The sequence below is a fragment of the Sylvia atricapilla genome, chromosome 2, assembly GCF_009819655.1.
Source record: "Sylvia atricapilla isolate bSylAtr1 chromosome 2, bSylAtr1.pri, whole genome shotgun sequence".
Classification (NCBI taxonomy): domain Eukaryota; kingdom Metazoa; phylum Chordata; class Aves; order Passeriformes; family Sylviidae; genus Sylvia; species Sylvia atricapilla.
This window is the reverse complement of record NC_089141.1, coordinates 51,021,990-51,047,405: the sequence shown is the minus strand read 5'-3', so window position 1 is coordinate 51,047,405 and position 25,416 is coordinate 51,021,990. Positions and strand designations below refer to the sequence as shown.

The 25,416-nt window shown below is 40.4% G+C and overlaps 1 protein-coding gene across 1 annotated transcript in view; it reads left to right on the top strand.

Moving 5' to 3' along the window:
• The window catches only part of FOXO1 (forkhead box O1), a 61,649-nt gene extending 42,198 nt beyond the window's left edge, over nt 1-19,451 (top strand). Inside the window, exons 2-3 of the mRNA XM_066313223.1 lie at nt 13,375-14,731; nt 15,119-19,451. Of these exons, the coding sequence (XP_066169320.1) occupies nt 13,375-14,718 (1,344 nt within the window). The 3' untranslated portion in view covers nt 14,719-14,731; nt 15,119-19,451. The remainder of the gene's footprint in view (nt 1-13,374; nt 14,732-15,118) is intronic.
• Nucleotides 19,452-25,416: the final 5,965 nt, after the last annotated feature.

The window sequence follows — 25,416 nt, the reverse complement described above, 5'->3', positions numbered from 1 at the left end:
GTGTTTGTTAGCCAGCTACACTGCACAGAAATCACTGCAGCCAGGGGATTTGTACAAATCATAGGCTTCTCTTCAGTTCTCCTTAGAGGTGAATATGTATCTTAATATTTTGGTTGATTATGCTTAGTCTTGGATGTTTTCATGTTTAAAAACTTCACACAAAAATAGACAGAATATTTGAGAATTAGAAAAAACCCAATCATTCAAGTTTAAAATATTACTTCATTTTTAAAAAGATCTGTGGAACACAGAGATTTGTATTTTTTTCTTGTAAAAATTACTCAGTTACTGCTCTCCTTGGAAAATCAGTCAAATGTGTTGAATACATACGTGTGTGTGGGGGGGGGAAGAGCTGCTGTTGTTATGAAAACTTTGAGGAAGATAACGCACCTCCTTATCAGATGCCCCAGAAATGCTTGGCATTGAAGGAAGCAGACAGCAGTGGACGAGTGAATGTGGGGTCCTTGAATAATTGACAGAGGAGGAAAAAGGGGGATTAAGCCCATGGCTGCTTTGCATTAAGTTTCCATTATTTGAGGAATGCGTGTTAAAGTGGTAGGTCCTAAACTTCTCTGATGCCTTGAGAATTTTATTAAAAATAGTGTCTAAGAGCCATTAAACTTTCTTAAAATTGCAATTGGTGTGTGGATATCTTCAAGGCACTAGGTCCAGATCCTTTGCTCTTTGCTCCAACACTGAATTTTGAAGTATTTTTTACAAAGCCAGTGTTGGAAGAAATGTTTTCTTTTCTTTGTCTCCCTATCCTTCTTAGGTAAATGACAAATTCTTAAGACTTTGCTAACAGAGTGGAGATAGAAATCCTTGTCCATGATAACTGAATGCTTGAAATGCAATGTTCAACTTAAACCTGTAGAAAAAAAAAAATCCTTGAGAAACTTTTGAAACGTAGTTCTGTAATTTCTGCTTTTGTCACAGAGACTGTTTTGTGGGAATTGTGTGGTGTGTGGAATGGTGCCTCTCTTTTTTTCTAATCCATAGGGCATTTTCTGGAGGTCACGATGGGTTTAGTAATCACATCCAGTGCAGACCGTGATCCTGCTGAGCAGCAGTGATGGCACGTAGTTCAAAGTCTCTTTCCTAACTCTGTGCCGTGGTGTCAGGGTGAATGTAGGCAAACAGGGCCTTGCTGGGGCTCTGCCTTGTCCAACTGTGTCACCTGCAAGGCCTGGCTGCATGTGAGCTGACTTCAGAAGAGCTTTGTTGGCTTTCCTGTGATTTCAAAACCAGCCTTCAGCAAATATGTTTACTTTATATTCTACCCCTCTTTTTTTCCTTTTTTTTTTTTTTTGATGTCCTATTTCTTGTTCGTTTTTGTATTTTATTCTGAGCATGTTTGTGAGCCTGTGTTTTACAGGTCGCAAAACTGTAAAATTGTGAATTATCTTGCTGTTGTAAGCCAGCAGCAGACAGGAAGAAAGTGGAAAATACTGAATAGGCAGCATATTGCTGCGTAGGCATTTAATGTTGTTACAGTGTGATATAAGTTAAAATATTGCTTATTTCCTCTTTACTGTTCAAAACAACCTCGGAGCATGTTATGAGCAGGTTCTAAACAATAACTGTGAAAAGTAAACACAAAATTTTTAACAGAGAAGGGCATGGCCTGCCAAATACCCTATGTAATTTATGATTACATGAATAATCAGCAAAAAGAATACTTTAAAACACCTGACTTTCCAGGGCAAGACTTTAATTTCTTTTTAAAACCAAATGAAAATGTGTGAAAAATTCCCTGCAAAATCTTCAAAACCGCAAAGAATCAAAAAATTAAGCGTGAGCAGCAAGAGCTTCAGTTTTTCCTTCAGTGGCTAGCAGTTCAACAGATCTGTGGACATATCCCCAAATATATATCAATAACAAATTATTATAAAATTTCATAAACAAAATTGGCTAGATTCTATTGGAAAACAGGCTTCAGTAAACATACTTTCTTTTTTTGTTTTGTTTTGTTTCATCCTTGTTTTTAAAGAGGACTTTATGTGACCCAAAGAATAAATAACTTCCTGTGTCTTGATAGCTATTGCAAATGACAGCTCCTACTGCTGACATTCCTGCTATTTTTAATCTGATGCAAGTTAATATCCTTTAAATTTTATTATTTTTTACTATTTTGAAACGAGTGCCCCATTGTGACCAGCTCAGTTTAAGTGTTCGCACATGTTTGGAGCTGCACAGGGGGCTATGCTGCTTCTCTCTCTGACTGTGGCTGAACTGCAGTACTTGAAAGAAGCAAAAACTGTCAAATACTGAGCAAGTCCCTATAGAGTAATCTAAGACTTCCTTGTTGCACCCCTTTGAATTGATTTAGGGTGTCTTAGCTCCCGGTATCAGCTGTTCTTGTGCCTTAATATGCTTTAATACATATTTGGGGACAGCTGGAGGGAAGTTCCACTGCCGCCTTCATCTTTGGGAAAAAGGATGGGAGGCCCCTGGCAGGTTTTGTGATTGGGAATCTGACTGTTGCAGTCCTTAAATCTGAGTATTGAGGCTGGCAGGGTCAGGCTGCCCAGTTACACGTGGGCTTCTCATTGAGGAGGATTTGGGGTGATGATGGTAAAGCCTGCACCACGTGAAGACTCTGACCTCCAGGAGGAGGAATTGGGAAGTTCCCTAATTGGGAAGTTGATAAGAGCTTTTTGGTTTTGAAGGATTAGCATAGAGGAGGAGAGGTTTTTCAAAAACAGTGTTTTCTTTTCTGAACTGATGAGTGATACAGTGTCCTCCCTGGGACACTTCCTATTCCAGCTGGTAAAAGACACCTTGTTTCCAGAGCTTCCTGTGTCATGCTCTATTCTGGGGGATGGAGAATGTATGAGGTCTATAAGCAGCTGTGGTAAGGCCAGTTTCCTTGTGTATATCAAACGGAAAGAAATAGTAATGAGGAATAATTAATTAGACCTAGTTGGCAGGAGAAATCTAGCACCCAAAATATCTAACAAAGCTTGTTTTTGCACAAGTGTCCCACTCTGGAAGCTGTCTTATTCTGTGTCCAGTAGGGTCCTACACCTGTAGCAGCAGGTGTGTATGTCAAAGATGATGTCTCAAGCCACAATGAAAAGATTTCTTTTCATTGTCCTCATTGTAATATTCTACTGCTTAAAAAAAAATAATAATAAAAAAAAAGGCATTTGGGTATTGCGATGAGTGCTGGTGCATCAGAGCTCTTGGACTTTACTCTGTTAATTCCATTCTTGTCATTAAAAACATGGGTTTTTCTTGTCCTTTTTACTTCTCTTGTTTGTGAAGGAGGAAAGCAAATAAATACAGAGCTGATATTTAAGGCACTGTTGCCAGATGACATTCTATGGGAATGTGGACTTGCCAGTATGTAGATTGTAAATAGTTCTTTGATGTAATAAGGGTCTCTTAAGTACAGAGCACAGCCTACAATAGTGAGGGACTAGGAATGCTTCCAAAATGGGTGTGAGGGAAGAAATTGCCCTTTAGATTTCCCTCCTCTGGGTGCCCATTTTGCTCTGAGAAATAGTGCTCTGCCTCTTGTACCCTGCTGAAAATGGTGAGCCTGTCAGGGGGGTAGCTGTTCAGAGTTAGTGCTACATGTTTTGCAAGACTGGACGACTCTGGTTTTATAATACTGAGCAGATGTCATAAAACCCAGTGATGGGTGCCAGCAATTCTTGAACTGCAGCGTGAAGAACATCACAGAAAGCAGCATCTGAGAGGAAGATGTTGCCATGAACAGGGCAACCACCCAACAGGAGTCCTCAAAGTCCCAAGGAAATCAACTAAAATCCCTTCTAAGGATAAACTTCACCTTTTAAAAGAGGGTGGCTGCAAGTGGCCAGACAGTGGAGAGGGACAGTGCATGCTGGAGTATAGCCAAAGGCTGTATTGAAATTTGGATGAGGGGTTTTTGCTGGCTTTGGAGTAGTAAATTGTGTTACATAAAATCTGCTAGGCTGTGGGAGCAAACTTGAATTGGTAAGAGCTCTCCTGAAGAGAGTGTGCTGGTGGTCTGACCTGCTTCTGTGGTGGGGGAAAATAAGCACCAAGGCAAACTGTGTTCTAAGAAACTGGGGAGAAACATAATACCTAGTTTATGTGGTGCCTCTTTGGGATGTACAAAGAGGAGTAGTTGAAAATATAAAACTGCTTCTTGTGAATTTGGGGTATAAAAACACAATGAGAAATGGAGAAATAATGACTGTGTAAACCAATATCCTTTATATATTTGCAGATACACAGGAGTTTAAAGAGAACTTAAATATGATCCTATTTAAACTATTTTAATAAAAACATAAGGAATCAATTCTTTTCTGCTAGTACTTTGTTAACAGGAAAATGCTATTTTCTTTTCATGTGTGAGACAGATAAAGGGTAAATTGGCCAGAGGAAACAAAAATAGTAAAACAGTCACCATGAACTGAACTGCATTCAGATTCAGATACAGAGAAAGAAACTAAGGGAAAGAGAAATGTCCTTTTCTTCTTTCCTCAGTTTCTCTTGTTTACTACATCAACATGAGATATTTACAACACTAGGTGAAATTCATGGGGTGGCTGTTATTTTTAAGCTGATACTATCCCCTTACAAATATGAAACCTGCAGCATCTTAACCATTAGATGCACTAAATAGTTTCTAAAGATACCCTAAACCAAACAAAAAGGTCCACTTAACTTTGTTTTAGTTTTCTTTTTGTAGTTTTAGGGACTATGCTAAAATTTTGCTAGTATATCCTTGCACTTGCTGTAGTCAAAATAAAGATCAAATGCATAGTGAGATGCAGCCTAAGATATAATTCAGCCTGTAAATAAAAGGCTTTGCCCTTCTTTTCACAAGCCTTGCAGCTTCCTTAGGCCAGGGATTTCCTGTGGGGCACAGCTAACCCTGCTGCAGAGGAAGCTTGCTGCTTTCATTGACTCTGTTTCTGAAAAACTGGTATTCAGTGACATCCATGACCACAGAATGTGAGTCCTGTAGTCTTTTGCTTGCTAAATGAAAAGACTGCCTCCGCAGTGCTAATACAAGTGTAATGAGGAGATACGTTTACTCTTTTTTATTCTATGCCAAGGGTCAGTCAAGAGAACTTTTTATACTGTTGGGTCTGTACATCCCCTTTGGTATGTTGCTTCTCAAGGTAAGAAATACCAACAGCCCTCGAGCTTCTCCAGGCATGGGCAGTACAGTGGATGGGGCACGTGTCATGAGCTTAGCCCGTGTCTCCAGTACATCCTGCTTTACTTACCTTAGTTTTAGCTCGTTTTTGGCTGTTGTGGTCCGCACATTGCTTGTAAATCCATCAGGTCCTGACAATCATTCCAACCCTTTAGGTTATCAGTGGTTTTGTGGAAGCAAATAGTCTTGATTCATCAAAATGAAGATCTGCAGCTCCCTAGCAAAGTATCCCGCTGAAAACATACAGATCTAGGTTTGCTTGTGCCTTTCCTTAGACAAGTGGCAGAGGTCTGCTTTGGTCATTGTGCAGGGATTTTAGTCTGCAAAACTTACGTGGCTTCTCAGGCAGGGATCTTAACAGTTGTTTCATTTAACCAGTGAAAGCTTTGAGTAAACATATCTGAGGTGCTTGAGTTCGGTTTTTCCTGTGGAAGTTCTCTGTCACTCTTAAGGCAAATGCAAAAAATCAGCCCTATTTTCTACTGCAGTGTGTTTTCACCTCTGTAATTTGCACTTAAGACTTTGGCCTACTTCTGACCTTATTGCTTCTAATTGGTGAGAACATATTTCCAGTGTTCCTTTTAAGATGATCTACTAGTCTAATTAGCATTGATATATTTAGCATGCACACACATTTATACCTCTTCATTAGAGCTAACGAATGTCAATAAAAGGCAACTTAGTTTTAGAAAGGAAAAGAGCTGGGGGGAAAGATTTCTATAAACAGTGCTATAGTCTTTGTGATGAATTGGGTGTAACAGTAGAGAGTGGCAGAGGTGAAGCAGGCTGTCTGTTAAACAGGAAACAAGTGATTAACATTTTTTGTCCTACTGATCATAATTATTCCCACTGGCAGAAAAAAAAATAAACACTGATTAATCTCTCTTTACTATAGGTGCAGCATAAAATTTTGAGCTATTAGTCATTCTGGCATTGTACAGATGAAGTGCTACTTTATTACCTAATTTTTTTTTTTCAGTTTAATGAACTCTGCCTATAGTTGTGATTCACGTTCTCCTTGCAAAAACCTGCTTTTGCTGCATTTGAGGACAGCTTTTCCTCAGACCGTTATGGTTGTGTGATACCTGTGTCCCTGCAGTCGCATTCCTGGCCACTGCATTAGAGCCCACAGTGAAGGCTGGTTTTGAAAGTCTGATTATTTCCCTGACCTCTGATGTTTTATTAATTGAATCCTTCACCAGCTTTTCTATGATAGCACCTGGTCACTCAGTTTTTTCACAAGTCCCCCTCCTTCTCTGGTTTTGTGTTACTGATGTGATTGTGAAGGCTAGAGGTGTGAGTACTTAAGAGAGCAGAGAAGAAGCCCTAGTTTGAAGGGCATCCTGACTTTGAAACATTCCTCTTCAGTGAGATCTCCTTGTTGGCCTCCTGTGTCACTGGTGAACTTGCTTTGTCATGAGCTCTGTATGTGCATACACATATATATGTTTCATATTTGTGGAAAACAGAAATGTTTATTTACAAATATCGAACCCTTATATTTATCAAACACTTGTTTTCCATCTGTTGGAATAGAAAGCTTGCAGTTTAGTAAAGGCAGTATTAGAATTTGTCTGGATCACCAAAAAAATAGTTATCTCTGCTATCTCTGAATTTTTTAATCTGCTATTTATTTCTTCCCTTTTTTCCCTACACTTCACAACTTTCAATAGTGTGTGATAAGTTAATAAATGAAGCCATCATTTATCTGATGGCTATTTGCCTTTTTTTGTAAATGACACTGTGGTGCCTTCTTATTGTTGCTTTTCTTTCGTCTTTGAAAATGGATAGATTTTAGACAAGCTTGTTGGCTGTCTTGGTTCCCAAGATGAGTTTACCAGAGATAAAATGAAGGTCCATTTAACAAACTTCATTTAAAAATCTCATGTTTTTCATGTGCATTTTTTGTCCCTTGTTTTTTTGTAGCTAGTGTCACTTAGTTTCCTTGGCTTTGAAATCCTAGGAAATGCCTATATATTTGGTCTACACTGTGTTGATGATACATCATGCCTGTATTGTGCTCACAGAAGTAAATGTAGTTAGAAAACAGTATTGACACTGATGTAGGTGATTGTTAACCTGGCTGTGGCCCTGTGTCTCTCTTGGTGGTACAGAAAACGTAAGAGTGGTTAAAAGTTTTGGTTGGGGTCATCATATGTGGAACAGTGTCCAGGTGTGTGCTGGCCCTGTGTGCACATTTGACACACTGTAAACCTTGTTCGTGGTTTTCATTTTGTTCTCCCTAAGTGCCTGTGTAGGGAGAGTAGGCAGTGTTACCATGTTGTTAGAAATGTCCAAGCTGCCGTTATGGAAAAGTGCTTTCAAGGTGTCTGCCTAAGAGGAGGAAGAGGTTGTAGGGTATAGCAGTTGGGAAATACTTAAATACATGTTAACAGAGTTGCCTGCTCTGACATGTGGGCATGCATAGCTGGACATCCATGTCTGATGCTGGGTATGATTTTCTGTTCCTACACGTTACCATGATACAGAGAAGAAAACTCCACTGGTTGAGAAATCCCCTCCAGTCCCTGGTGGCAGCAGGATGCAACCTGGAGGATGGCCAAGCACCTTCAGTGTTCAAAGTTTTTTTAGTCTTTCACAGCTGTGAGAAGGAATCACAGGGTAGTATAAATCTGTGAACTTGAATACAGAATGTACAGGACTTAGATTAATGCCACTGACGTATGGCCACAGGAAAGCCCCTCTGTGTTCAGGAGACATGTATAGCAACCATATAGCAATAACACACACTCCATCCTGTTCTTGTACATTTATGCGCGGAAAAAGGGATGCCTTGCTAAAATCTTACCACATGGAACAGTTTATGGAACTGTCTCCATGTTTAGAGGCAGTGTTTCATGGATGGTGGTCTGGGAAAGACTCTCATTATGCTACCACATGTAATGGAAAGCACGGAGAAACAAGTGCAAGGTCCCCCTAGGAAGAGAAATGTATTTCTTTACTTTTTCCAGCTGATACTTCCTAACTGTTTAACAGTGCAGGAGAAAAAATGAAGTCAGACAAAAGCACCTTCCCAAGAACAAAGGACCCAAAAAAGCATGACCTGTTTGGGAGGAAATCCTGCCCTTCCACCTTCATGCAGCTGCAGGTGGCAAGTTTCCAGCATCTTCCAAATATGACTCTTTGACCTGAGGCTAAGTGGCATACTTTCTGTCCATACTCTTATTGGACAACAGAGAAGGTTTCCGAGCTGTAATAAAAAAATACCACAACTGGGTGGCAAAATTAGCTGTTTCATTAGTGTTTGAGGCCTCTGACACTGCAGTGTGGTTGTGTTGGTGAACGCTGTAGTGTCAGAAAACTTTTTGAGAGAGAAATGTGTGCTGTCTGTAGACCAAGTGTTTATGACAATTCAGAGCTAGCTCTGAGGCAAATCCAAGCTCCATGTGCAGCACTGGCATCTGAACTTCCTGTATTTCATAGTTACTAGGTAAGACAAACAGGATTGCCTTACACCAGACTGTTGTACCAAAGGAAATTCTGGCAGGTCTGGAGTTACCAATGTTTTCTTTCCTCCTCAGCCTCTTCATCCAAGCCCCGTAAACTTGGCAGCATGGCTGGAAACCACAGCAAAATGGGTGCAGGTGGTGTGGCTATTGCAGGCAAACCTGCCTGTTCTGCCAGGCATGATCTAACTTAGCCTTGGATAGATGCCACATGGTGCCACTTGCCATGGATAGCCCCTGCTGCTGCTGCTGTCCCGCTGTTAATGCTGAATGAGCCGTGAGCAAGTGTGCTGGAGAACTTTCTGGCCTATATACACTTTCCTAGGAGTGTTAATGACTTCTTTTTAGAGTGGTGCTTGCTGCTGAGGCTCCAGGAGGAGAAGGATGTGAACATCTGGACCTGCTGTAGAGTCCCTATACAAAGACCTAGAGAGGCAGACTGAATGTCTTCTGTAGGAGCGTATGGAAATCCTGGGGGGATGTCTTCACTTCTCTGCTGCAGAACTTCACTTTGGTGTTGTCGCCACAAGGAGATTGTGCTGGCTCAGAAACCTGCTGTAAGCTGTCAGTAACAGGATGTGCTGTTACTGCCCCAGCTGATGGCAGAACAAGCTGGCAGCTTGTGCAGGCCATCCCCTTGGAAGAGGGGTAGAAAGCAGTGAACTCCTGGGATGTCGTCTGAATGAAAACTTAGTGGGCAGTCATTAGACGGTTAATTTTAATGGAAATCCTTGACCTGTGTGTTGTGGAAGCAGTGTTGCTCCTATGGCCTCCCAGTTTGTTATGACTGCATCTGCTTCCAGAGGACAATTCTTTCCTACCTTTATTACTAGTTACTTGTGAATTTCCCTGAGATGCCATGGCATGCTTTATTGCAATGCTGTCAGCCTATGCACCTTGATAGCAAATACACTTGTTCTTGTGAAGTGTATGGACTGTCACATCGATTCCTCACTCTCCCTTTTGGTGGCTATCATGGCATCTTGGTGGGATTAGTGCTGCCTGTACCCATGGATGAAAGTAGGAGGGTGGGAGAGACCATGAGCACTTAGTGCTTTTACAAATTTGGGGTCTTGCAGCTCCCCAGACAATCACAAATTTAGAGCTAGGTCCTGCTTGGAGAGGTTTGCAGTTGAGGTAAGGAGGAGCTCTGCTTCTCTCTGCTTTTGGCTCTAGGGTCTGGGATGGAAGAAAGACGGCCAAGTGTCACTATACGGTCTCACTTCAGGAAGTACAGTGTTGTCAAGGTTAACAAAGCAACTGAGCTTTCAGGTGTTTAGTAAACATCAACCCAATTTACTAAAAAAATAATTAAATACATCAACTTCATCTGGGATAGAGTTATAATTTTTCTCAGCAATTAGTCAAGTTTAACTTAAGTTGCGTGTTTTGCTATTTATGTCTTGGGTTTAAATGCGGTATTGGATATCAGTAGAGCTGTTGGAAATGTCAGAAGTACAGCTGAATTATATAAATATGTAGACTCAAAGGAATAATAATTTTGGCTTCGTGAGTTTTATTAGCTGGGATGTGCTCTTCGCGTTGCACATAGCTGATACCAGTTTTGTGTATATTGAGTCTTAAATCAGAAAGTAGCGATAAGCATATCCACAGTTCCTGGTCTGAATACTGAAGTAAGTTTACTTTATCACAGAGGCAAAAACTCAATCCCAGGAAGCGCTCCACAAGTGGCAGCAGCTCTGCTGCCATCCTGACCCAGATTTTGATAAAATTTCAGTGCAGTTACGCTCAGTGCGATCTGGCATGAACTGCTGCTGTGTAAAGACCCGCTTCAAAATGCAGATGTTTGCTTTCGGAGCCATTCAGGCCAGATTTTGGGAGGCTTTGCTTTGAAGTCCAGGTGGAACCCATGGCTGAAGGCATCTCTGCAGCGTTCTGGGGCTGGTAGTGCTGCCGCACGCCCCAGCCACTAACAGCTGCGCCATTCCTCTGGCTGCCAAGATCCACTGCTGAAACTATACTTTTTTATCAGGTCATGTTTGCATCTGGCAAGGATTTGTAGACACAACATCATTAACAGCAGTGCATATTTTCACAAGATTTACCTCTTCAACACTTTTTCCAAGTTAGTAAATCATAGCTTCTTTAATGTCCTGCTGGCTGCGTGAAAAACAGGAATTTATGTAACAAGCTCTGGGCCGCAAACCTTTTCCTGTTAGGAAAATTTTTTTTCATTGCTGGCAGAGTTAGGAGACAGCTCTGTTACTCAAAGAGCGACCTCAAATGTCCTCGGTACAATAATACCAGATTATAACATTTTTTGATGACTAAGGAATAGCAGCGATTTCTTAAATATTTAACACTTGTGTAGCAGAGAAGCGGGAGCTGAGCCTCATCACGGTGTTTTCCCTGACCGATGTTTTGTGTGTTTGATATGGCTATTTTGATACTAAACAGTGATCCTGAGCCAACCGGGTATGTTTACAAAATACAGTAAAAAAATGAACTGGCGCAGGAGGTTTTTTAATCAACAGCCACACAGAGCAACTTTCTTGCGACATTTGTAGAGCTGGACTTGTGTCAGCCACAGATTCATCTGTGGCCCTTGAGTGAAAACAATGGGGCTGCGCCAGGCTGGCCTCACAAGGCTTCTTGGCCAGCCCCTTGAGCTGCAGGCAATTCCAAAGATGGATATTCAGGCTTGCCCTCCCTATGGGTTAGCTGCACCTGGTGCAAATAAAATTCCAAGGCCTTCCCTAGCACCCTGTTGCTAGATCAAAGATGGTATTTTGATTGTAAGGTTACCTGAAGTGAAGAGATACAGACAGTCCTACATTACAGCTTCTAGGAGAATTTCTTTTCGAAATTGAGCAAGTAAACACTCAAGTCATAGAGTCATCGCAGAGTCATAGAATGCTTTGAGTTGAAAGGGACCTTAAAGATCATCTAGTTCCAATAGCTCCTGCTGTGGATGGGGATGCTTTCCACTCACCCAGGTGGCTCCAAGCCTCATCCAGCCTGGCCTTGAACAGTGCCAGGCATGGCGAATTTTTGATGGTTTCTGTTTAGCTGGGATAACTTGTAAAGATGGTTCTTTGGAGGAGAGGTTGGAAAGGCTTCTGAGTTTAGGCACATGGTTTGACTCAGTGCTGTGCTGGTTGAACAGTTGTCCTTGAGGCCATTGCTCTGCCATCCTCTGGTGTTAGGGAGTGTCTTGTGCCCCTCTTTGGGGTGAAGCTGCACTTCTGGGGCTATAGTCCCAAGTCAAGCTGCACTTCTGGGGCTATAGTCCCAACCCATGAGATGTTGCAGGGCTGTAACACCTCCTTGCTGCCCATATCTACTCATCTCCTCTTTGATCCCAGAGAAACCACTTCTGTTGAGCTCTGCAGATGGTCAGTCCTGCTTTGTTTGGCTTTCCATGGTCCAAAACATACCCTGGCTCTTGCAGGGAATTTGCAGCTGCTGTCTCTGGTTTAAGACATGAGATGACTGTTAGTACCTTGTTTAGATGCCTTTTTTAGATCTTTAGACAAGTTGCTAAAAATTACTGTGAATGGAAGGCAGGTAGTGAATTACTGATTTCTCTGCCATTGAGATCTAATTTCTGGTTTTACACATTTATTTCATGTGTTGTTTTGTGGTTCCCTTCTCCTTGTTCTGCGTGAATTGCAGTCCCAGCATAGACCATGGTACTGTCTCGCTCTTCTGTTAACATCTATGGCCGCCTGTTTCAGTGCTCTTCGAACTTGGGCCTTTGTTAGCAAACGTGTCAAGATACAGGAAAACTTTTCCATTGATACAATATTTTTACATATGCTCAGGAGAAAATTGTATGAGGAAAAATAGGTTTATTTATAGCTAGATAATGCAAAGATTAGACTCTTGTTAACAGGTCAGCTTGTGGCCTTCCATTTTGGATTTTTTTTTTTTTTTAATTCTTTGTCTGTTTTTAAGAACAAAACACGAAACATTTCATATGGCTGAGGAGGTAAAAAAAAACCCCTCCAGTACCTCTGCTCGTTCTTGGCGCAAGATATCTGGTGCCCTCAGGTATTTGAAGAGTCAATTTTGCATATTAAAATGTTGATTTTAAAAGAGAAAGATGGTTTTAAGACTGATGGTTTCATTACAGGCTTATAATTTACATTCCTTTACCTTCTATGATTTCATAGGCATTCATAAATGATGTTTACTTATAAAAATCAGAACTTAATCCTCAACTGGTTTTCTCTATGTATTTTCTCATGTATCTCATATAGTGATATAAATGTCAGTAATGCTCAGTGGCAATAGTAACAGTTTGTGTGTCGTGTGTCTGTATGGATGTGCAGGATAAGAATCCATTAGAAGGACCATAGAACAGGATTTAGGCATTCCTGAACTTTGCATAAAATAATAATTAAAAAAAAATCCATACGTAACAGTCAGGTTCATTCATTAGACAATTCACTAGAGTTGTCTTCCTGATCTTCTGGCTTATTTTGTCTCCTTTATGTGGAATTTTTATTTCAGAACAGTTCCCGCAGTTTTATTCAACATTTTATAATGTCAGATGTGATGAGGGCAGAGGACAGACAAATTGATGTGGTGACTCTTTGCAAGCTTGTTTCAGCCAGTTCAGACCCATGAGCAGATAAAAGATGTTTCCAGGGTGGCATGTTTTCTTATTTAATGATTACCTCTGTGTTTTCTAACAAAATGAGAGTTTGCTTACAAAAGCAGGTGTTAGTATGCCATAAAAGATGCATGTCTTCTCCATTTCTTACATGCTGTTCTGTTTTTCAGAATTCAATCCGTCACAACCTGTCTCTGCACAGCAAGTTCATCAGAGTGCAGAATGAAGGAACAGGGAAGAGTTCCTGGTGGATGCTCAATCCTGAAGGAGGGAAAAGTGGCAAATCTCCTAGGAGGCGAGCAGCATCCATGGATAACAACAGCAAGTTTGCCAAAAGTAGAGGCAGAGCTGCCAAGAAAAAAACAGCCCTTCAGTCTGGTCAAGAGGGAAATGGTGACAGCCCTGGATCACAGTTCTCAAAGTGGCCTGCAAGTCCCAGCTCTCACAGTAACGATGACTTCGATAACTGGAGTACATTTCGACCTAGAACAAGCTCTAATGCTAGCACAATTAGTGGAAGACTTTCTCCTATTTTGCCAGAGCAAGATGACCTTGGAGATGGGGATGTGCACTCCATGGTATACCCACCATCAACCACCAAAATGACTTCTACTCTACCGAGCCTTTCAGAGATGAGTAATTCTGAGAACATGGAAAATCTTTTGGATAATCTCAATCTCTTGTCACCTAATACATCAATGACTGTGTCAACTCAGTCTTCATCTGCCACCCTGATGCAGCAAACACCAGGTTACTCGTTTGCATCCTCGACCACAAGTATAGGTTCAGCAAATCCTGACTACAGGAAATTCACTTACGCTCAAGCTAGCATGAACTCTTTGTCCCAGATTCCTATGCAGACCCTCCAAGACAGTAAATCAAGCTACGGATCGATGAGCCAATACAGCTGTCCTGCAGGACTTCTGAAGGAGTTACTGACTTCCGATTCTCCCCCACACAATGATATCTTGGCATCAGTGGACACTGGCGTTTCTCAGGCTGGTGGCAGGGCGCTGGGCCAGAGCGTGCTGATGGTTGCCAACTCGGTGGTGCCCAACTACGGCAGCCAGCCACCCCACAACAAAATGATGAACCCCAATGCCCGCCCTCACCAGGGACATAACCAGCCAGCGCCTGCAGTCAATGGCCGTGCCTTGTCACACACAGTGAACACCATGTCACACACATCAGGGCTAAACCGCCTGTCCACAGTGAAGACATCGTTACAAGTGCCTATGAGTCACCCGATGCAGATGAATGCCATGAATCCGTATGCCCCTGTTAACAGTTGCAATGGCTACGGGAGGGTGGGAATTGTTTCCCTCCACCAGGAGAAGCTTCCCAGTGACTTAGATGACATGTTTATTGAACGGTTGGACTGTGACATGGAGTCGATTATCCGTAATGACCTCATGGATGGAGAAACGTTAGATTTTAACTTTGACAGTGTATTGCCTAACCAAAGTTTTCAGCACAGCGTAAAGACAACCACACACAGTTGGGTGTCAGGCTAGGATGTAGTAGGAGGTAAGCTGTGCTTTTTATAATAAATCTGCAAAACAGCTAAAGGGAAAAGAAAGAAATGTCAAGATGCTTGAAACCTGGGAGTTTTGTGTTGGCATGTGAACTCCCTCAGTAACAGTCAGTCACTTTTCAGTCCTTTGTTATTTGAGAATCACGTTTGCGCTGGTGCATAAGGACTGTTGAGTACTGACTTCTCTTACTTCATGTGGAGCGCTAATGTTTTGTCATTGATGTTTTAAAGAAAAACTTGCTGGTTACTAGCCAGTAATGAATATATATTTTTTTCCCATTTAAAGTATCTTAAAGCTAGCTTGAGCATAGTTTAATAGATTTATTCATCTCTTGTGAATGTTAATTTGTTCTTTTTGTTGTTTTTTTCTTTCTTCCTAGGCTATGGTCAAATTCTTCAGACTTGTCTGACAGCAGGAACTGAGAAAAGCAGTACAAAGATGTCCTTCGCCTTTCTTTTTAGTTTTCTTGACAAAGCTGTGCACATGCACTAACTTTTTTTGGGGTCTTTTTTTTTTTTCCTTTTCTCTTCCTTTCGTCAAAGTTGGCAGCAGAGAGAATATTTTCCTGTACAGGATGTTTGCCCAAGGTTTGCAGGTTATGTGCTGCTGTAGATAAGAACTGTGCCATTGGAAATTTCATTACTCTGAAGTGCCAAATTCACTACACCATATAATCACAGCAAAGACTCTTATTTACATCATGTTGTGCTTTCGGTTTTGTACAGTATGATCTGTAGAAGAAGAATTGTTTTTTAAGACTATCTGTTTTGGTCCAAGAAAAGTTTATAAACTTTTGTAAGAATACTGTGATGATCTCATGCCCTAAGTAAGCTTAACCTTCGTTGATGTTACCTGTGTTTTGATGAATTGATATAACTGTGGACTTGCCTTGCAGCAGTACGAACTGCATTATTTTACTCAAAATTGCCACACATTTCATATGGGAATAGAATAGCCTGTTAAATATGATCCTACCTATTAACTCACTGACTATTCAAAGCAAACAGTAGGTTAAATGCCATTTGATAAGTTACCTGTATTTGTGTAAATTTATGCAAGAATACATCTGGATTTCATTGTCAGATTAATCACTTTATTGTTGGGCTTAAGATAATTTTTGGAATACTTTCCAAGCTATTTTTCTTATAATTAAAATCTACTTTTGTTACATAGGCAACTTAAAAAAAAATAAATCTGAGATCTGGCAGCATTCATAACCTCTTCATTTTGTACAGTATTTTAACTGGATTAAGTATGTGTTTTTATAAATTTCCCTAGCACTTGGGAGTCCTAATAAAGGAAAAGCTTAATAAGGATCTTGAATACAAAACATTTCTGTCCCTTTTTTTGTTGTGTGATGTAAAAATATAGACAACTTTATGTTTAGAAATATTTAATCAGTTTTATATATGCATTTTTAGAAATGTCATCTGCTTCTATTATCATTTTAACTACCACAAAGTGTTGAGTATTCATTGTTAAGACGCTTGTACAATGCTTCACGTTTATATTTATTTCATGGAGGTCTCATAATGTTTGTGCACTCAAGAGCAGGACCTTTTGCAGAAAATTTGTAATTGTAATAAAATAAAATGAGAAAATAGTAATTTGTCTTGATTAGCACTAATTATAGGGTTCTTCAGTGTTTCTGTTGTAAAGCAGTAGATTTCAAGAGGCAAAAATGCTACTTTTGAGTGGGAGACTAAAACTTTGACCTTATTGCAGGACAAAACATAACTTTTTTCCAAAAAGAAAGATAAAGTAAGTGGCAAAGTTATACAAATGCATGAGGTTTAGGGGATGGGGGGAGAGCATTAATAGCAGAGATCTTGTTTCTGTGGAAAAGCGTGGTCTTGCTTGAGTGAGCACACTGACAACTACCTGAGCATTTTCAGGAGTGGGTCTCGGAATACATGATTTCTGATTTTTTGTAATTGCATGATGCAGTCTTAATGGATGTGTAAATAACAGGCCTCACCTCTCTTTTCACTGGTTGCTACACAACATTTGTGTTACAGAAATCCTTGGAGCTTTTTTTTATGCAGAATTAACAGCTTTTTTTGCTAGGGTTGGCTGTTACGAAGAAGGGGAGAAACAAATATTTTTAAACTGATTTGGGTTTTTTTTTGTCTAAATAGCCCACAACTAGAAAATGTCCTAATTGAAACTCATCCTCCCTGTAGTGATGGTGTATGGTGGAGAAGGAAACAGGACGTGCCGAGTAAATGAAGTTTAGTAGCAAGCCATATATTTAATGATCCTGTTACGACTTTCCTAAGGCTCTGCAATGTATTTATTGATGTGCTGGCATTTAGCTCCCTGTTGGGCTTAAATCACTACTAATTACAGCTGGTCCTACTTTTTTAGATATGCTATTATAGTTGTCAGGCAGTTTCAGACGCTGATGTGATGCAGGATCTTCCCCAGCAAGAAATTGGTCTTTGAACTTGTTTTGAGCAAAATTAAATGTTCTTAGTGCCAAAGCCTCAATAAAGCCACCTGCTTTTACGGGCAAGTATCTCCAGTAGCATCTTCACCATCAAATGCCTAGTCTCTGAAACATCATAGTAAATCCTGGCAGTGGAGCAAGTGGAGGGCTCATACAGGGGTTTCTGAAGATCATTCTGTCTGCTGCATGTACAAAAAGGTTTGCTCCCAAATAGGCACTGATACACATAGGCCAAAGCAGTCATAAAACCCACCTCTGCATGCAAAGAAAGCAGTAATCAATGCTATACTCCATGGGGATGCAGCTGAACATGCTACATTTAACAATATACCTCCTGTTTATTATTTACTGCTACTTTATAACTTGTGTAAACAGATATTTTATTAATTTCCTTTTATGCCTATGAATAACATAAATGTTGCCTTTCCTTAATTGCAACAGTCTGTAGAAAGCCCTTTTAATTATTGTGAGAAAACGGTTGTAGATAATCAGAGATTTGGGCTGTGTGGTCTATTTGGCATTTTTAGGGGTTTAGGGTTTTTTTAATTTTGAAGGGGTTTTTTGTTCATTTGTTTGGGATTTTTCGGTTTTGGGGGTTTTTTTTGTGGTGCCATTTTAATGTTTTGCAATTGTAATTCTGGAATACTGTGAAGCTGGTGAAGGAGCATGTTGTCTGTCTTGAAAACAAACATTATGTGACCTCTAGTTATAAATCCTTTTTCAGTAAAAGTACCAAGTTTCTGGAGTAAGTTTGTCAGAATTGTTGTAAATGATTGGTTTGTGAATTGTGCAGATGATCTTACCTATGCAGCCTTGTTTTTGACTTTTCTCTGGTTTGTACTGTTATTAAAAATTTATTGTATTATAGAGCTGTTCAGATATTTTAAATATAAAGATGTAATGTTTCCATAATATAGCTATATAATGTATGTTTAGGTAGTAGATGCATTAATTGGAAAGCTCTGCTTTGATAAACTGACAGTTTGCCTACACTTATAAGCAAAAGTCATATTGCTTATTATTGGCTTAAGTCAACAGAGCATCCCTGAGAAGTTAAAATTGGACCAATTATAAAACAGTATAAAATTTGCACTTGTTAAACCACTGGATGTATGTTAGTACTTTTTTATTTTTTTACTGATTTGAAATTCCTATTTTCATTATGAAATTGCTAGGATTCTTAATTTATGACTGATTTTAAATAAGGTATTCTCATTATTATTATTATTATTGTAATTATTATTTTGGTAATTGTAAGATGCAGCATGGTTTATGCAAGCAAAAAGCAAATTATTCGACATGAAAACTGGCCTCTTTTTTGAAGGTGTTCCACAAACCAGCAATATATGAGAGATTGGCATGTACATACTGCTAGTTCTATTTGCGAGTGGTGTGACAGCTCTTCAACGCTTCACTGCTCTGACTTAGTCACATAGCAAAATTAAAATTCATACGTGGATATTTTCAGAAAAAGTGCCTGATGTACTTCTACAGACACATGAGAACAATCCCTGACAGTTTGTTGTATAAAGCCATAAATGTATATAAATTATGTTAAAAAGATTTTGTGTCCTTTCTTGTATACAGAGAATGAGATTTGTATCAGGATTCTACTTGTGATTAGTAATCCTTCTACTGAGATGTTGTCGTAATCACTTTCCTTACCGTGTAATCTTTTTAATAATGATGATCCCGTTTGGACAATCCTGATGGCATTAGCAATTTTATACAGAAAAATACCTCATGGTACCAAGTCTTGCCTGGCGAGATGATAACACATTAACGAGCAAACACTAACTGCAGAATAGTTAACAAATTTTCCATTACTTGGTATAAAGGAATTTTTCTCTCTTGGCATTGCTTCTGGATTTGGAACCGTAGCAGGTACAGGAACCTAATAGGGCTGTGTTACCAGTGTTTAATCACAACCTAGTGTGCTAAAAGTAACTTGTTTACAAGTCTTTGAGACTAAACGCAAGAAGAATCCATGCCTGACTCCCAGGGCTCACGAGACACCTTTGTGTAGAGTTATGTTATTACTGGAAGATGCATGAAGCGGCATCAGACCGTGTTGCCAGTGCTTCAACAAGCATAGTTCAGAGAAAATGGCAAAAAGTCCTGCAATCGTTTCGAGAATGGGTATTGTAAGTATAAGCTCTTAATAAAATTGCTATGACATGAGATGGTAATTAGTGTATCAGAATGTTATGTAATACATTATTAAAGAATAATAAAAAAGGGGATGTTAACATCCATAAAAACACAGGAAAGAATTAGTCTTTTAGTCCAAATTACATGTTGGAACCTAATGCTGTAAATGTTGAAGAGAGTGGGCCCCAGCCCTCTTGGTCCTCTTTCCCCTGGTTTTTGCCTCTACCCCTCCTGAGGTCTAGACCTTTACTCAGAGTAAGTTTTTGCCTTGCTGAAAATTTGCCATCCTTCCTGATGCTGCTCCTTTTGCAGTCATGCTTTAGGCTGTGGTGATGGGAACACTGCTGATGTTAGTGAGTAGGGAGAGCAGGAATGTCTAATTTTTTTTTTTTTTTTAATTTTTTTTTTTTTTAATTTAGATTGTGTTTCAAAACAGAGCTGAAAGAAAGGATGAGAGGCTGCCAAAACAGACAGCCAATAACACCCACGCCACAGTTGTCTTGTGAGGCCCAGATCCCTGCTTGCCTGCAGGTGGGGAGGGAAGGGGTGGCAGAGAGCAGGCTGTAAATGAATTGCTGGCAAGAAAAAGGCAGTTTGATCTTAAAGTGAGCAGAGGTAGACCTAAAGAACATGAAAGAACTAATTGCATGTAAAAATAGAAATATTTAAAGATAGCTAAAAAATAATTTCTGCTTGTACCTTGCAGTTCCATCTTTATTTTAGCTTTCCCCTTTTTTCTTCAGTGTACATTTTGGAAGGGCGTTTGCATGGTAGGGGAAGCTGAGGATATCTTCCCTGACATTTTCAAAAGCCTGACTTCTGGAATGAGAGGATTGTAAGATCCAAAGATACTCTATTTGGGTGTTCATGACACTGTTTTTGGAAAGGATGCACATCTAATTGGTACATGACTAGTTACTGTTGTCAGGAGACATAGTCAAAGCTTGTCTCTTGGGAAGGGACTGGCTAGCAATTTATGCCAATCTGGCAACAAGGGATTTGAATCTGCTGATCAAGCAGGAAAACCTCAAAGCATCTTTGTGCTCTGAGTCAGTTCTGCATCATTGTAATAAACATGTTTTTGTGCAGAAACATCAACTGTGTCACCTCAGTTGATAATCTGGTTAAAACTACAAATGACATTAGGTCTTGCAGCCCTTTATTGTGCAGCTTGTGTGCAAAGATGGGATTTGTGAAGATCCTTGGATGGAATAATTTGCAGTGATCAGTGCCTGTGGTCATGCCCACTGCAGGAATTGCATGCAAATCCCTGTTCATTACCTGGTTGTGTTTTGCTTGGGGTAATGTTCTGGCATGTGCCAAAATGATAGCTAAAACAAGGAGGCAGGGACAGCGCCCCATCCTATTTCTTCTACTTGCTGTTGGACCCTGGGGCATGTAGAAATTTTTGCATGTGTTTTTTGCAAGTAAACTTCTTGTGGAGGTGTTTATCACTGAGATGATGGGAAAAGGAATGAGGGCTTCGTGCAGTACAACTGGAAGAGCATTGCAGGAGAAGCTTCTGATGGGTATAATAGGGCTGTGGAGGGAAGACAAAGAACTTGTTCATAACTTGGAATCTCAACATTTTACATCCTTCCTGTCTGCTTATGTACACTTGCTCATACCGTCCTTAAATGAATTGCTTTTCCAAGAAAGATGAGTTGAGTGTTGGTCTCTTCTCCTAAGTAACAAGAAAAAAGAGGAAATGGCCTCAAGTTGTCCCAGGGGAGATTTAGTTTGCATATTAGGAAAAGTTTCTTCACAATAAGGTTGTCAAGCATTGGAACAACAGGCTGTCCAGGGAAGTGGTTGAGTCACTGTCCATGGAGGTATTTAAAAAGCCGGGTAGATGAGTCACTTAGGGACATGGTTTAGTGGTGGACTTGGCAGTGCTGAGTTAATGGTTGGGCTCGATGATCTTAAAGCTATTTTCCAACCTAAATGATTCTATGATTCTATGGTTATGTTTCATTCTCAGTACCCTGGAGTGACACTACCTGAGCAGGCAACAGCCCAGACCTTTCCACAAGAACCCTGCTGGGTTTCCAGGGAACTATGTTTGGCAGGAAATGTCTAAATTGTTTCTGAAATATTCAATCAACTTCAGTCAAGTCAGCAGAGTTAATGGAAAAGCCCATTATAAAAGTGTATTTGCATTGGAGAGAGGGGGGAGAGATGAGAGATTCTGGGATGAGGAATCGTGGTAAGTGATTGCTTTAAAGGCCAAAGAAGATTGGATTTCCTCTGGGGAAAGGACTAATGGTGCAAATAAAAGACCTTTCTTTTTGTTGGATTTTTAAGTTGTGTCCAGGAGCAATCACAGACAGCACAAAACCCTGTCCTGAATGGTTGCTTCAGTTTTTTTGACCAGGCAAAAACAAGTGGTGAGCTGTGAAACCCTGTGAGTACTGGAGTTTCATTTCAGGAGTCCAAATAAGTTACCACTTCCTGCTCCTCCCTTTCTTCCTCCTGCTCCCCCACCAATTTACAGCAGTTGAGAGAAGTGTTCCTGTTTGGTTGGGGGTTTTTTTATTCATGCTGCTCAGAGAAGCTGGACTAGGCAAGACTCTGTGTCCTTTCATTCCCCACAGTGATGGCTGAGTTGTGCTAAGGAAGTTCTTTCCTGCTCCTTTCTCAGCCCGTCAAGCAGATTCTGTCCATTTAACTCCCAAATAACCCCTGAAGCCAGAGTTCATTTGCAGGAGCCTTCAGCCATTCTTGGATGACTCCAGGAGCCCTTTGAGGTGGCAAGTTTTGTCTGCTTGTGGCTCTCCTGCTGGAGGGGGCTTCCAAATTGAAAACAGCCTGGAGATGACCGGGCAGTCCCTATGAAGGAGGCTTGTCTTGGAGCCATTCATCTGTTCTACGGTTATCCCTGTCTCACTCACTCTCAGCATCCTGTAACACTCTCACTTGTTGGTCTGCAAGGCAAGGCTTTCGCAAGAGGGCTTTCTGAGTAGGGTTTCCATATCTTGTTCTGCCATGGGCAAACCCTTCTGCAATAAGCACATCTGTCTGGAAGTTTATTTTCAGCATAAAATAAGAAATACAGCACTCTTTCCTACATACTCTTTGAGCAGCTGACTGTCTCCATCTCCGTGGTCCTGGTGTGGTAGGTACAGAAAGGCAAAAGCCTGCTGGTGGCTGAGAAGAATACCAGGCAGATAGGGGTAGAAGTGACTAATTATATTGAATATGCTGGACTCCAGCTGCTGGGGTCCTGTTGCTTAAATAGGTCCAGGTATAATAAGTTTTAAAAAAAGTCTTTGCAAGAGGTTTCATCATATTTTGTGACTAGCTGATTAACCAGTACATACGATTGTTGGTAATGTGGAATAATGCACAGGGAGAAGGGGGAAGTGAGTCTAGCACATATGGATACATAATGAGCTGTGGATGAGGTTGTTACCACCATGAGGAGCATTTTAGAGTCATTGAAAGGATTTCTCACGAGCCTCAGCCCATTTAAGCTGTGGACAAAAAAACCCATAGGAGAAGTAATAGTAGTGCTGGCAGACTCCATAGCAGAGATTAAATGGCAGAAAGGATGAGTGAGGGTGGGCATAGCTGAGTAAGGTGATAGGGGTCTGTAAAACTGGGTGCTGTGGAGAAAGTGAATAGGAAGTGATTAATCAGTATTTCTTGTGACACAATTGGAGGCACCCAATGAAATTATCAGGCTACTGGTTTGAAAGAGGAAGTACTTATTCACACACTGTATTATTGAAATTTGGATCTCATTGCCCTGGGATGTGGTGGAAGCCAAAAGTATAAATGGATTAAAAAAAAGATTATACAAGTTAAAAGAAAATACGTACATCAGTGGCTACTAAATACAATGGTCCGGATACGGCCTTTAGCTCAGGAAGTCTCTAAATGGCCAGTGCTGGAAGCTTGGAGCATACACTAGGGAAGGGAATACTCAGTCTGTGGCCTGTCCCTTACGCTGTTTTCTCCTCTACATCTGCTGCTGGCCACTGTCACTGATGGGACATAGTTGTAAGTGGACATTTTGATCTGACCTTGCAAGGGTTGTCTTCAGAGCCTTAATTATGCTGGGAGTAAGTACCACCAGAAACCCTTCTGTGAGGAGGTTTCCAATCTCCATAAGTCCTTTTCCAATTCTCTGTCAGTGGTCATGGACATTGTGTTGGGTGTCTTGCTTGATACCTCTCACCAGGAAGGATCAACTGAGATTACGCTCTCAATGTAATTGGCTGTGAGGTAACAAATGCAAAATACCTGGTTGGATTTTTAAACTTACAGGGCAGAAAAAAATGCACAGATACTTGTCAAGAGGGAGACGGAGCAGGGAGAAACAAAATCTCTGTTCATCCCAAATGGCTCCTTCCTAGCATCTCTATGGAGGCTGTGTTAAGGGTGAATAAGATAGTGTAACAAATCCATCCTCCCCCCTGTGCCTATGACTAAAGCACTACCTTTTTTTTTTTTTTTTTTTTTTTTTTTTTTTTTTTTTTTTTTTTTTTTTTTTTTTTTTTTATTGGCCAGTAAGGAGTTAAAGGCATTCATGTTGGCATTTGAAAAGCCTTTCAAAGATACTCAGCAGTGATGCTGGACACTGAGCCTAGCAATACTGGTCTAGAAGTAGTGGTGTGTCAGTAGCAGGAGCTTCTCCAGTGCTGATAGCCGAAGCCAGCCAGTGAGAAAAGTGTATGAAATGTGCACTTTTACTGCTTTTTAAAGGTCTTAATGGTGTTGAATGGAGTTCCAGTGGAGGTCAGAATAGTGTTTTCTTGTCAGATCCGTAGTTTGAGCTCTTTCCTTTGGATGTTAACAGAATGACACCAGGCTTGTTAACTCACGGACGTGATTAAGAAATGCTGAGGTAAAGATGCCTTGCCCGAAGCTAAACCAGCCCATTATAGGACTTCATGTGAAGAGACACTGAGTAGACATTGCAACTGAGTCTTTAATGCCAGCAGCTATAAATATTGTGTGAGAGTGAATTTATGCTGTAGCTCACCAGTCAACATGCAGGAAATCACAGACTTCACTCAAGTGTTGAAAATATAATGCTAATGGACTACCATATGCATTGCAAACGTAGCTTTCTTTCCTTAGATCTGTGTCCAAAGCTGCTTCCTCTGTGAAGCTTTGAAATGTGAAGTCTGATCAATGCTGACTGTTCTCAAAATATTCAAAAAGAATTTTTAAGAAAGCTGTCACCTCTGTATGTTCCTCTTCAAGACTGAGTGGTTATTTTCTCTAAATTTCCACTTTTAAAAGAAAAGGAAGATACCTAAACCTCCATTAATGCAAACTGTAAGGTGTTTAAACTAACTTAATGTTTGGTACCTCAACTGACTGAAATCTGGACTTTTTAATGTATTTCAAATTGAGTAACGGAGAACCGTGCATTTTGTAAAGCACTGTTAGACTTTATTACCAAGCAGATCCATTCTCTCCTCCCTGTCTTTTCTCCCCCAACTTCTCCTTGGTGATAAGTTTGGCAATGGTTTAAGGACACCCAAATAATGGGTGTAATGTCAGTATCTGGGCATCCAGAGTTCCTTCCTGTTTGTATTGGTATCAGCTATTATTTTGCAGCTCTTCTTTTGTGTGCTTTGGTTAGCAGTGTTCACAAGGTGTGGAGCACTTACTGAACAGGAAAAAAATACTCCTATTATTGAAGAAGCTTGCAACTCACAATTTGTAGTAAGAAATGGTTTTGTATGATTGGTTCTGAAAGCTCCTATGTCTCTCCTAAAAGTTTCGTAGTTTGTCCTGAACCCTGTTTTGACTACATTAACCATTAGCAATACTAAGATGTGTTGAGGTCATTATGAGAACTTCAGGAAGTTCTCTGCCACCCACTCCAGAAGCTGCACAGATACTCTGAGGCTATTGCAAATGCAAAGTGAAACATGTGAGCCTACTCCCTCTGAATAAAGTTAATTTGGAGGTGGTGCATATTAACTATTTTTTTTTTAATTTATTTTTATTTGCCTTTTTTTCCCCTCATGTGCAATAATCTGCTGGTATTTACTCAGTCAGTTACTGCAGGTTTGTGGAGAAGTTATGACTTCTTGCACTTCTGGCAGGGTAAAGGGAAC